This window comes from Haemorhous mexicanus, chromosome 6 (genome assembly GCF_027477595.1).
Source record: "Haemorhous mexicanus isolate bHaeMex1 chromosome 6, bHaeMex1.pri, whole genome shotgun sequence".
In the NCBI taxonomy this organism is placed as follows: Eukaryota; Metazoa; Chordata; class Aves; order Passeriformes; family Fringillidae; genus Haemorhous; species Haemorhous mexicanus.
In genome coordinates, this window is record NC_082346.1 from 63,899,735 (window position 1) to 63,913,027 (window position 13,293).

At 49.9% G+C, this 13,293-nt stretch overlaps 1 protein-coding gene across 2 annotated transcripts; it reads left to right on the forward strand.

Moving 5' to 3' along the window:
* Positions 1–4,624: 4,624 nt before the first annotated feature.
* On the forward strand, positions 4,625–11,580 carry GNPNAT1 (glucosamine-phosphate N-acetyltransferase 1). Of its 2 annotated transcripts, none has more exons than XM_059850642.1 (6): positions 4,625–4,671; positions 6,673–6,860; positions 7,579–7,641; positions 8,765–8,892; positions 9,499–9,560; positions 9,786–11,580. In XM_059850642.1, the coding sequence occupies exons 1-6, from the start codon at positions 4,640–4,642 to the stop codon at positions 9,931–9,933; spliced, it is 621 nt and encodes a 206-aa protein (XP_059706625.1). In that variant the 5' UTR covers positions 4,625–4,639; the 3' UTR covers positions 9,934–11,580. The 2 variants fall into 2 exon arrangements, with proteins under 2 accessions (XP_059706625.1, XP_059706624.1); XM_059850641.1 differs by lacking the exon at positions 4,625–4,671 and adding an exon at positions 5,844–5,941 and having other exon boundaries at positions 8,678–8,892.
* The last annotated feature ends 1,713 nt before the right edge of the window (positions 11,581–13,293 follow it).

Genomic DNA, 13,293 nt, shown 5'->3' on the forward strand with positions numbered 1-13,293 from the left:
AATGCCCTCTTGGTGCCACCTTGGTGGAAGGAGAAAAGGCAAAAGCTGCTACTTACTCACCAATCCAGGAGAACAGCCTATGGAACCCACAGTGTGCTCATTTTGTACAGGAAGATCTGTCATCCCAAGTGTCTGCCTGTGGCTGATGAGAAAATGTCCTTGGACCCCAAATCTCTGGAGTCACCTGCAATGTGCACACCCCTGGACCTGCAGCACTTTGGGATCAGAAGCACCATTTGAGCTCCATCCCCCATTTCTCACCCTGAGGCCAGGTTCATGCTGGATCTGATCCCAGCTCCAATTTTTTGGGATGAGCTGATATTGTTTTATTTCCCATAGAACAGCCACATCCAAAGGAAGGTGAGAACCATAATTAAGTTGGAGCTTTTTTTGGTTGTATTTTTAAAGCCTTGACTTGGACTCTGAGCCAGGATATTGGAGCATTACTTAGGGGAGATGTTGTCAGCTTTAGGTAGAGATTTTCTCCTTTAAAAAAAGTGGGTTTGGGACATGGGCAGGAAAGATGGGAAAACCTGAAGACACCAAACACTCCCAACCTCCACGGATGGCAGGCTGGGGCTGCAACACCCCTGTGGCTCCAAAGACTTTCTGGGCAGTTAAATTACATTTGGCTGCTTGGTTAAAGATGGGATAATTATTTCCAGCGAGGCAGACACGGTCCAGATGCACTTCTCCTTCCATAACTGCACTAACACTATCTCAAAGCCCAAGGAAATGCCATTTCCCAGGCCCAGGAGGCCATCTGGATGGCAGCAGAGCTTTGCCAGGTTTCCTCTTGACTTTATTAAGCTGGAGCAGATATTTAGTATCTCATTATCTGTCTGCAGGAAACACTTGGGGAGACACAGCAGCATCTTTCTCTCCAGGAGATAAACAGGCACTGCATCCTCTGCAAAATCCAGGTGCCTGGAGCCTGTTTGTGCAGCTCTTCTGACATTTCCACCCCTCAGGATTCATTTGTGGCTGGATACAGCCCTGCCTGTGAGAGGTTAAAAGAGCCAAAGAGGCTGATCCCTGGGTATTCCAAGCCCTGAGCATGTTTCCAAAACAGAATATAAACACTTTTATTGTGGCAAGGATTCCTCTGCTCTTCCCGCCTTGTGTCATGCAGCTGAAGGAAAAGGAGAGCACTTTTTCTCCCCTCATAAAGCAGGGTGTGTGCAGGCTCTGACACTGACATCAAACAAGTGCATGGCTCCCTTCCTATCCTTCTGGCTGTCCCGTGGTCATGGATTTGCAATTTCCCTGCTGACAAATGCAGAGCAGCCAAAGGAGATCACTTGGCTGGAGTTTTGGGGTTTTTTTTCCCCCACTGCAATAGAAAATGCCGCAGTGGAACTAGTGGTGAGGAGATGTGGAAATGAGGGAACAGTGGAAAGGTGTTATTTCAACTTTCCCCTCTGTCTTCAGCAGCCAAATCCTGGCCTCAGAGATACCAGGGAGCTGTGTGTCCTTGCTGGCCTTGGAAAGAATTACAGAATGTCCTGAGCTGGAAGGGACCCCCAAGGACCAGCTCCCTGAAAGGTGCCTGTGCTCAGCTGGGGCTGGGCTCTGTCTCCAGCAGCACTGACACAACCAGAGCACACAGCCTCGAGCTGCACCAAGGGAAACAGGTTGGATATCAAGAAAAGATTTTTCCAGAAAGGGTGATAAAGTTCTGGAATGTTCTGCCCAGGGAGGTGGTGCAGTCCCCATCCCTGGGTGTGTTTAACAAAGCCTGGATGTGGCACTGGGTGCCAGGGTTGAGTTGAGATGTTGGGGCTGGGTTGGACTCGATGATCTTGAAGGTCACTTCCAACCCAGGGATTCTTGGAATTCTCTGAATTCTGTGAATTCTGTGGATTCAGAGTCCAGCTCCTGGCCCTGCCCAGACCCCCCAACAATCCCACCCTGGGCATCCCTGGCAGTGCTGTCCAAACCCCCCTGGAGCTCTGGCAGCCTCAGGGCCGTGCCCATTCCCTGGGGAGCTTGGGCAGTGCCAGCACCCTCTGGATGAAGAACCTTTCCTAATATCCGACTTGACTCCCCTGGCACAGCTCCATTCCTTCCCTGGGTCCTGTCCCAGCTCAGCAGAGAAGGAACAAAGCCCATTTCAAGTGTGGACTCAGCAAAAGTGGCTGATCCCTGATCCAGTTTTTCCCGTCCTGGAACACCAATCAATGTAATGGAGCTGTTGGAGCCAGTCCAAGGTGATCAGAGGGATGGAGCAGCTCTCCTACAAGGAAAGGCTGAGGGAGAATTTGGATAGTTCAGCCTGGAAGAGACTTCAGGGTGACCTACTTGAAGCCTCCAGTGCCTGAAGGGAGCCTACAAAAAACATGGAGAAAGATTATTTACAAAGGCCTGGAATGACAAGGAAGATTTTCCCATCCACATCATTCCCTGCTCTGGTTTAGACTCTTGCTGCTACAAAATCCACGTGCAAAAGGATTTGTCAGCACCTGTGGTGGGGAACAGGACAGCACTGGTCTCCAGGACTGACAAACTCAGCCTTGCTGGGGCAGAGCAAGAGTTTTAACCAAAATAAAGGATTTTCCCCTCATTTTTCAACATTCCACTGCTGCACAGGAGCGCTGAGATGCACACACAGAGTGCCCTGTTAACTGGTAAATCCCACAGGCCAGGTGCACCTGCTGTGTCAGGATGTCCCTCCACAGCCACTGCTGGAAACTGGGAGGATGCTCCTGGAGAAGAATTGTCCAAAGGTCGCTGCATTCCCACTGCAGGTACAGGAACTCTGCCCTGAGCCTCAGTGGGGAAAGCTGGGCTGACCCCATGTGGTCATGGCCTTGTTATGGCATGGCTTTGGTTTTAGAAAGCATTGACTTTGCACTCTTACTTACACAAAGTGTAAAATCTACCTCAAATCCAGAAAATCTTTCCATCCAGGAAAAGGCACTGTGGTGGGGGTTAAGCTAAACCTCTGTCTGGCATTTTTCACACCACGGAAATGTGTCCACACTCCCAGTGTCCCTGTTCAACCAGGCAAAACAGCACAATAAAATATTCATTTTTAGCATGGATGGGACATTCCCACTCCTCCGAATCCCTCAAAACAAACAAGAAGGGATTGGAGGGGAAACTCACACTCAGTTTGTGTCTTTCCCTCACAATAAAAGGTTAAATATTGCAGTGGTTCATCTGGCTGCAGTCTGAGCTTCGCCCCCAGATTTTGGGTGTGCCTGGACCGAGGAAGGTCGGTGTGTGTCATCTGGTCACTCTGGGCCTGAAGAAGTCAAAAAATAAGGAATGTTGATTGTTTCCATGGTTACAGAATGATTCATTCTGATGGTAAAATAACAGGGGAGACACATGGAAAATGAGAATCATGTCTCAGAAGCGTTTTGTGTAATTATTGCGTTCATCAGTTCTCCTGCTGCAGGCTACGTGCGTGCCCTGACCTCAGCTATCCGTAAAACTGTCCCTTGAGATGATCCCAAAGTTGGGTTTTTTATTGAAAAGGAATTGAAACCCTTATTCATGGAGTCTGTCAGCCTTGGAGGCTGAACGAGGCCCGTCCCAGCATAGGTCTTGTCCAAGCAGAGCAACAGAGCCTTCAAAATCCCACTGAGATAAAAATGATCTAAGTGAGGGCCTGGAGGGACAGAACAAAAGGAAATTGCTTTAAATTGGAATAGGGTGGGTTTAGATGGGATATTAGGGAGGAATTCTTCCCTGTGAGGGTGGGGAGGCCCTGGCACAGGGTGCCCAAAGAAGCTGTGGCTGCCCCTGGATCTCTGGAAGTGTTCAAGGCCAGGTTGGACAGGGCTTGGAGCAGCCCAGGATAGTGGAAGGTGTCCCAGCCCATGGCAGGAGCTGAACAAGATCATCTCTAAAGGTTCTTTCCCACTCAACCCAGTCTGGAATTCCATGATTCTAGAATTCCAAACCCATCAAACGCCTCAGCCTTGGCATCCCTGAGGGGGTGCAAGGGGTGTGTGCTTGTGTCGTGCCTCGCTGCCTTCACCCCTCTCCTCGAAGAGGGCACTGGGACTTCTGCGAGGGTGAAAAGACCCTTCAGGCGGCGGGAAGAGCGGCGGGAGCACTGAGCCCGGACAGAACCCTTCATCAATATCCCGTACTGTCCGCCATCTTGGCGGGGCCCTGAGGGGAGGGGGCGTGGCCTCACGGAGGGAAGGGGCGTGTCCAGAGCTCTCCCGCCCAATCCGCGCGAGGGAGAGAGCCGGGCCCTAAAGGTCGCGAGGCCGGCGAGGGGCCGAGTGGGGGCGTGGCCAGAGGGCGGAGCTCGGCTGCGATTGGCTCCGATCGGCTGTGCTCGGCTGCGATTGGCTGCGCTCGGGAGGGCGGGCGCGCGCGCGCGCCGGGCCCGGCATGGCCCCGCCCACCCCTTGCCACGTCCGTGCGGCGCGTGCGGCGGGGCCGGCGCGCGCGGGTGAGTGCGGGCAGGGGCCCTGAGGGGAAGCGGGACGGGAACTGGGGGGGAATCCCCTCGGAGGGGTCGGTCTGGGGACGGGTCCCACCGCCGGGGGGCTGCTTCAGCTCAGGGGTGCTGTGGGGACACACCACTGAGGGGCTGCGCGTGTGTGCGGGGTTGATATGACCGCCCCGAAGGTCTGTGAGGGAGGCGGCGGGATGCACCTCCACCGAGGGGCTGCGGATGGAGCGAGGGCTGCCCTCAGCAGGGCGTGTGTGAGTTGAGGGGCTGGTTTGGGGAAGGGTCCTACCCCCGAGGGGCAGCTTCATCCCCCGAGAGACCGGATGAGGGGTGTGGGACCCCCCGAGGTTCTGTGTGAGGTGTGGAGACCCCTCTGAATGGCTGCGTGTGGAGGGGATCCCCTCAAGGGGCCCTGTGTGAGGTGGGGGGAGCCCCTGGAGAGGTTGGTCTGTCCCAAGGGAACAGACAGACAGTCTGCTTCAGCTGAGGAAAGCCGTGGGGACCCTCCAGGGGCAGAGCTGGGCTCTGTCACCCCGTCCCCCAAAGCTGAGGGGCTGGCAGAGGTCTGGCCAGGCACCCACTGACCCTCCCAGGGGTTTGGGGGTGTCCCCCGGGATGGCAGCTCAGCTCAGGGGGTCCCTGGTCATATCCTGCTCCCAACACATGTGGGGACCAGGACGACCCACAGGCCTGAGCTCTCCTTCCCTATACCTTAATCCTTTTTTTATTTTATTTTTAATTTATATTATCCTAAATCATATTCCTGCCTCCAGAAAATGAGCATAACTTTGAACTCCATCCTGCTCCAGCTGTGCCGGAAGTAGTTGGGAAAGTGACTCTTAGTTGGTCACTGATTGCTCATAGAGCATTGAAAATTTTATTTTCTGTTTGTGCTTTTCCCTTGGTGTGCTGTAACCCTGAGCTGGAGTTTGAGGTCTGCTTTATTCTGTACAGACACTGTTTGAATGTTGATATGGGCACTTGGGAATTCCGGGGGACAGAGGAAAAGTGGCATTGGACTAGTTGAGCTGGAGGAACAGAGAAATCTGTAGGAATGTTTCTCTTTGCAGTTCATCTTTCCCGCTGTTTCATTTTGAAAATTCACACGGGATGAGAGTTTGTGTTGCTGTTGAATTGCTGTAACAGCAAATGTTTTTACTTTTATATGTGAAATTAGGGTAAGAGCTGGGATTCAAAGGCCAGTGTGCACCAGCAGGTGGCATAAAAAAAGATTTTGTGTTGGTTTTTATTTTAGTTAAGGAATTGCAGTTGATTTTCTAGAGCCACTTTCACTTTTGAGCCTCATTACACTGTGATGCTTCACAGCAAACATTCTGTTCTTCCTCTGGGCTGTGAGGAGTCTTTATTTTAAAAAGTGTCATCCCAAACACTTTTGTCTTTCTGCTCTTTGGCCTGACCATTAGTGTGTAACTGCTGTATTCATGGTGCAGCTAAGGCAATCTGAAGATTTACAAAGAAATGAGAAGTTTTCCTGAGCTCTGCTCATACCAGAACTCTGACCAGGTATTGCACAGGGGATAGAATAAGAATTATTTTCCTTTATCATAGAATTCCAGAATTGGAAGGGACCTTAAAGCCCATCTCACTGCACCTCCTGCCCTGGGCAGGGACACCTTCCACTGTCCCAGGTGGCTCCAAGCCCTGTCCAACCTGGCCTTGAATGCAATAAGGAAAATTCTTCCCTTTGTCACCCGGAATAACCCAATCTCTTCAATCATTAACAGGTGTCTCTCTGTCACCTTGGCCCTGTTTCATGGCCACTGTGGGGCTGTGCTTGGCACCTGGGCTCTGCAAACACACAGAGCAAACAGGAGAGGCAGGCTGGGCTGTGGCTGTGCCATCACCTGCTGTGGGACGTGGCACCTTGTGCCCCAGAGATGAAATGTTTGTGGGCTGGGACTGCCTGGAAAAAAGTGCAGGTTTGAAATTGAACAGGAGTGCAGGTGATGGTTAGCCAGGTTGTTGGGAGGTTTCTTGGGAGTGATGCTTTCCTTCCCAGAGGGCTGTGGAGGTAAATCCCCTCCTCTGAGGAATTGTTTCTCCTGAACTGTCCCAGGACAAACACACGAGCTCTGTGTGCTGGCCCAGCTGCACACGCTCTGGTGAAGGCTGAGCAGATGAAGTGAACAGCAGTGTATTCACCTTCCTGGAAATCCCTGAGGCTAATCCCACGGCATGGGGGAACTGCTTATTTAGGGATTAAACCATGCCTTACCTGTTCCATTCCATTCCAGGTCTCTGTTTGCAGCCATGATGCCCGTGGCCACCGTGATGCCCGATGACACGCCCATGTTTGACCCCAGGATCCTGCAGGAACTCGACTGGAGTGAGAACACCACGACCTTTTCTCCTGCCATTTCTCCACTGGATCCAGGGGATGGGCTGGTCCTGAGGCCACTCTGCACAGCTGATTTAAATCGAGGTAGAATCCTGGTTTATTATTGCCAGAAATTACACTGGGGGCTGAGTTGGTAACTTGTATTTCTGTAGGAGCTCTCAGTAGATTGGGATTGCTCATTTCCCCTGGTTTGAGCTATTTTTATCAGTAAACAATTTGATGGAATTTTAGAACATCCTGAGTTGCAAATGACCCACAGGGATCATTGAGTCCAACCCCTGAGCCTGCACAGGACACCCCAACAATGCCACCCTGAGCCTTGTCCTAACATCCCTTGGGCTCTGGTAGCCTTGGGGCTGTGACCACATCCCTGAATTTGAGCTTTTGGCATCATGGATTGCTGCTGTGTTGGGTGACCCTGAAAACTTGGTTTACTGTTTTAATCCTAAAATTCAAGTAAAATCTTCCAAATAATCCACAAGTTCCCATCCACCATGGTTTTGGAGAGGGAGCATTTGGGAGTTGTTCATACTGTAGCCTTTAATACCAAAACAACATGAACAAGCATCTTGGTGCATGAATTTTCCTTCAGTTCTGGAATTTGGATAAAAAGATTGCTTTGGACTCATTATTCCAGGCTCACTTGAACTTTAGCCAATCCTTCAACATTTTTCCATCCCATTGTGATGTGATGGTGCATGGTCCCTCTCCAAACAGCTGTGTTGGATTGTTCCTTGCTGTTTGGAGCTGGTTGTGTGTCTGTCCCTCACTGAGAGTTGTTTTCCCCCTCCTTTCCTGCCAGGCTTTTTTAAGGTTCTGGGTCAGCTGACGGAAACAGGAGTTGTGAGCCCGGAGCAGTTCATCAGTGAGTACCTCATCATTCCTTGGCTTTTCCACAGGGCTTGCAGGGAACAAAGGATGCTGACAGCAAAGCTGCTCAGGTGTGAGGCTCCTGAGTGCCTGATGCCAGAGGGAGGGATGAGTTCAGCTCCCCTTGGCACCCAGCCTTGCATCCAGCTGCAGCTATCCCCAAGGGCTGCTTAAATTGCTGCCTGAATTGTGGAACTGGTTTTTAGACTGAGCTTTAGATAGCTGGTAGGATGGGTTTCTTTTATTTGAGTTCCTCCGAGCTCCTCCAACCTGGGCTAGAACACTCTCCAGGATGGGGCAGCCACAGCTTCTCTGGGCACCCTGTGCCAGCCCCTCATTACCCTCTCAGGGAAGAATTCCTTCCCAATATCCCATCTAACCCTACCCTCTGGCAGTGGGAAGCCATTCCCCTGGTGCTGTCCCTCCAGGCCCTTGACCAAAATCCCTCTCCAGCTCTCTTTGAACCTTCTTTAGATCCCCTAAAGAAAAAATCCTGCTCCCAGGCCAGACAGGCAGTGGGGAGGCAGCTCAGGGATTCAGGGAATCACAGGATCTGAGCCAAACCTAGCACTAATCCATGTCCCCAGGTGTCACATCCCCACAGCTTTCGAATCCCTCCAGGGATGGGGACTCCACCACTGCCCGGGGCAGCTGGGCCAGAGCTGGACAAACCTTTCCATGAAATTCTTCCCTGTGAGGGTGGGGAGGCCCTGGCACAGGGTGCCCAGAGAAGCTGTGGCTGCCCCTGGATCCATGGAGGTCCAAGACCAGGGCCTTGGAGCAACCTGGGATAGTGGAAGTTGTACCTGCCCATGGAAGGGGTTGGAATGAGATGAGCTTTAAGATCCTTCTAGCCCAGAGCATTCCCTGATTCAGTACTGTATGCCCATGTGCAGAGCAGCTCAGCAAGGAGGGTTTTCTGGGAAAATAAGGAAAAGGAATTTGTGTAATTCCTGCTTTTTCATGGGTTCCTCTGACTCTGGGGCATTCATTTTCTGGAGTCTTGGGTGCCTTGTCCTGTGATCCCACAGGGATTTGCAGTCAGACGCTGCTGCAGATTGAGCTGCTGTTTTCTGTGAGCCTGAATTGCCTGTTCCACACTGTGCCTGCTCCCACAGAAACCTTTGAGCACATGAAGAGGTCTGGAGATTACTACGTGACCGTGGTGGAGGACACCAACCTGGGGCAGATCGTTGCCACGGCAACGCTGGTTATAGAACATAAATTCACTCACTCCTGTGCCAAGGTAAATCTGCAGCTGGGAAGGGAGGAGAAGATCCTGGCCCTGATTCTGGCTGTGTTGGGTTTATGGTGTTACTGTGTGGTGACAACCTCAGGATGTATCAGGAGAGGTTTAGGTTGCATATAGGGGAAAATTTCCATGTGGAAAAGGTGGTCCAGGCCTGTACAGGCTGCTCAGGGCAGGGGTGGAATCCCCATCCCTGAAGGGATTTAAAAGCCATGTGGATGTGGCACTTGGGGACAGGGGTCAGTGGTGGCCTTGGCAGTGCTGGGGAGCAGTTTGGCTCGATGGTCTCGAAGGGCCTTTCCAACCTTAAAAATGTAAATATTTAAAAGTATATTTTAAAATATTAAGTATTTTGTGTATTTAAAAAATATATGACATCCTTGAGTGCTGGGCTGATAGCAAAAGGAGGCTTTGGCTTTTCCTAAGGAAAAGGAGCCCTTGGAGATCTGTCCCATTGTCCCAGTGAGCCTTGGAAGCAGTCAGAGGTGGTTCTGACAGAGCAGATGGCTGAGGATCTCTGTGCTGGGAGTCCCAGCCAGGCTGTGAGCACAAGGAGCTGCAAGGGCAGTTCCAAGGCTAACAAACACTTGCCTGTGTTTTCAGAGAGGCAGGATAGAAGATGTGGTGGTCAGCGGGGAGTGCAGAGGGAAGCAGCTTGGAAAACTGTGAGTATTCCCCACCTTTGCCATTCAGCAAGCCCTTTACACCTCACACCTTCCTGCCAAGCACCTGGGAAGAATTCAGCCAGCAGGGATCACCAGCTGGGCATAAAATGATCTGCAGGAAAACACAGAGAGTGCTGTCAGCCCTCAGTGTTGTGGCTGTGATAACAGAACTCATTAAATACTCACTGACCCAGCATTTAACTGCTGATTTTTTGTCTTTTCCAGATTAACGTCCACCCTCACCTTGCTAAGTAAGAGACTGAACTGTTACAAAATCACTCTGGAGTGTCTGCCCAAAAATGTGGATTTCTACAAGAAGTTTGGCTATTTGGTATCTGATGAAAACTACATGTTTCAACGGTTCTTTAATTAACGACTTCTAGGTCTTCTGGGTTCTTTTTTTTTCTTGGAAAGACTGTTGGTGGAGGAGCTTGTGCTGCAAACATTCTCTCCGTGGAAAATTTCTATAGTTTATTGCTGCAGATATAACAATCCCTATAAATAATGAACATCAGATGTGTAAATCTTGGGGAAAAAAATTACTGAGGTTTTAGGAAGAGTCCTTTGGGTTAGAAAATAAGTTTAGAACTAATTTTTACTACTGTTGAGTCGAGGTGAAGCTTTTCTGTTCTAGCTCAGTTACAAGGGACTCGGTAAAGGGATGGTTTTTAACCAAAGGTCTATATTTTTATCTCAAATCTTTTCTTGCATTGTATTTTTCTAAAGGTTTGTGCTTCTTTTCGCAGTAGCCAAAGGACAGCCCTGGGACTGTCCTGGCTGTGCTGATGGAAGGATGATGTAGCTGGGGAAGGGATGAGGCTTCTCTTATGCAGAATTAGTGACACAGAACAGGCCTTAGTTCTGGTTTTTTCCATGACACCTCATGGAAGTGCTGGTGAAGTTTTCTAGGCACTGTTTTCCAAGACTGGATTTATTACTGTTGGTGCAGGTTGGGGAGAATCCTTCCAGGCTGTGCTGAAAATGGATGTGTGCTTCTCACTGCAGGGCTCCTGCACTTTAGCTGATAACTTGGTTTTCAGGATAATTACTTTTTTTTCTGACATAAAAACCCCAAATGTGGTTTGTAACAGGGCAGAGGGTAACTGGGAAACTGGAATGTCTGCAGGAATATATCCCATAGGGAGTGAGGTTCTGGCTAGTAATCACTGGGAAGGGGACTGGGATGGCAGATTCAGCTTCACCTGAGGGAGCTGGGGGTGGTCAGCCCAGAAAAGCCTTAGAGCCACTTCCAGGGCCTGAAAAAGAGGGAGAGGGACTTTTGTTTTGTGTGGTCAGGACACAGGGATTGATTCCCACTGCCAGAGGGCAGGGATGGATGGGATTTTGGGAAGGAATTGTTCCCTGTGAAGGTGGTGAGGCCCTGGCACAGGGTGCCCAGAGAAGCTGTGGCTGTCCCTGGATCCCTGGAAGTGTCCAAGGCCAGGTTGGACTTTAGGGCTTGGAGCAGCCTGGGACAGTGGAAGGTGTCCCTGTTGGAATGAGATGAGTTTAAGGTCCCTTCCAACCCAAACCATTCTGGGATTTACTGAATCCCGGCCCAGCCACTGGAACCCCAGAGGGCCAGGAGGGATTTGCACCTGCAGCACAGCAAAGCAGGAGAGAAATCCCCTCCTTCTGCTCCTGAGGGATTGCTGCTGCTGCTGTGGAGCTTCCCTGGTGCTGCAAGATTGAATCAATGACTTTAGCACTTTTGCCGGGGTGAAAAGCAAAGAACACGCAAGGCCTGTTGCCAACAGTGGTGTTTTGTGTGGGGAGTGACAAATCCCAGAGCCATGAATAGGGCATTGTACCCAGCCAGGGTTGTTTGTGGGCAGTCAGGCCTTCCACACTGTCCTGCTTTGTGCTCTGGAGAGCAGCTCTACAGTGCTGGGGGCTCTGCTTGATCTTCCTGAGGGTTCTCCACTCCATCCCCTGTCTCCTTGGTGATGTCTGCTTTATTTATTGATTATTTTTTTAAAGAATATCTTTGTTTAAGCTGAATAAATGATTGCCACCTGTATCTGGACTGTTTTTCATGGAGTGAGGATGTGCCTGGTGAGCAGCAGCAGCTGCTGCAGTCACCTGTTCCCCTTCCCTAGGCTGAAAAGAACACTTCCAGCAGCTCCATGTGGATTTCTGTCCCAAGAGAAAGCAGATGTGCTCCTCTGCCAGCATCTGCATGGCTCAAGCCCTGACTCTCATTCTCTAAAGCAGCTCCTGCTTTCTGCTGGCCCAAGTGACTGAGGTGGATTTTCTTGCCTTTCACAGTTGTAATTAATTCAGAATTTCCAGGATTTAAAGTGGATTATTTGAATTCCATGGTTTCTACACCATGTAAAGAGCCCCAGGCCCTCATTAAGAGTTAATGAGAAGATCAGAGTGAGGAGCAGGTGCTGTGGCCCTGCTCAGATCATTGTCAAACAGATGAATGGGGTTGAAAGCTGGGGTTTGTGGCTGCAGCACAATGGGCACAGCCCCCTCGGGGCACTGAAGAGCTCTTTGTTCCTCCCCGAGGTGACATTCCCACCCCTCTGCACAAACAGCAGCTGGAGAGCTGGAAGGGCCCAGCCTGGGGACTGGGAGGTGCCACTGCGGGGTCAGGTGTGCCCCGGGCCACCACTGTCACACAGGGGGTGTTTGAAACTGTCACAGGGACAGGGACAATGCCACAAGTGCCAGCTCTGCATGGCCCCGGGGGAGGGAAACACAGCAACTGCAGCAGCCCTGAAATTTATCCACAGTGCAAAGGGCTGAGGAGGGAAGAGCAAGGGCCCCTCTATATTTATTATGTATATATTAAAATAGATCTAAAATATAGACAAATATGCATAGTAGATATGTATATATAAAATCGATCAATAGCTATTTTATGTATATATAAAATCGATATTGACAGATTAAAAATGTACACATATATATATATATACATATCTAGAGAGACTCTCTCTATATCTATATATATATATAAAATCAACCATGACCTCCTTGAGGCAAGCACCAAACCTTTCATAAATGTCTTTTCCCTGTACCACAAAGGCATCTGGGTACCTCTGTTTTAAATATATATCATTATATATAGCTATGTAGATCTCTTTATATATTTTTTTATAAATATATATAATCACATAAATAATATATATATACAAAAATAGCAGTATTTGGACACACTGTTGATTAATACTGGAGAATCCCAGACTGGTTTGTGCTGGAAGGGATCTCAAAGCCCCTTATTCTACCCCTTGCCATGGACAGGGCCATTCCCACTATCCCCGTTTGCTCCAAGCCTTGTCCCACCTTGCCTGGAACTTTTTTTTTTTTGTCAGAACCAGCCCTAACAGCACTACCAGCTTCTCTAGAGGCTGAATGTTACCTCCTCCCTGTGATTTAAATTTTTGGCTGAGACCTTTCCCACCCTAAGGAAGAGATTTCCAGCTCCTTCACTCTGCTTCTCCTAAGCTGGAAAAGGCAATTTTAGCACCTCAATCAAGACCTGTGGATTCCCAAAGATTTGGGAGGTGCAGTTTTGTGTTTGAACCTGGGAAATAAAAAATAATAATTCACCCTCCACTTCTCCTTCCAGTCCACAGTGAGGGACCCTGCTTCCAATTCCTGCCTTTAGTTCAACCCCCCAAACCAAATGCTGAAACAAACCCCTCCTGGCAGTGAAACTACAGCAGACAGACAGGGGAAGCTTTAAATAGAAGGCTTAGTAATAGATCTGAGGAAAATTAAA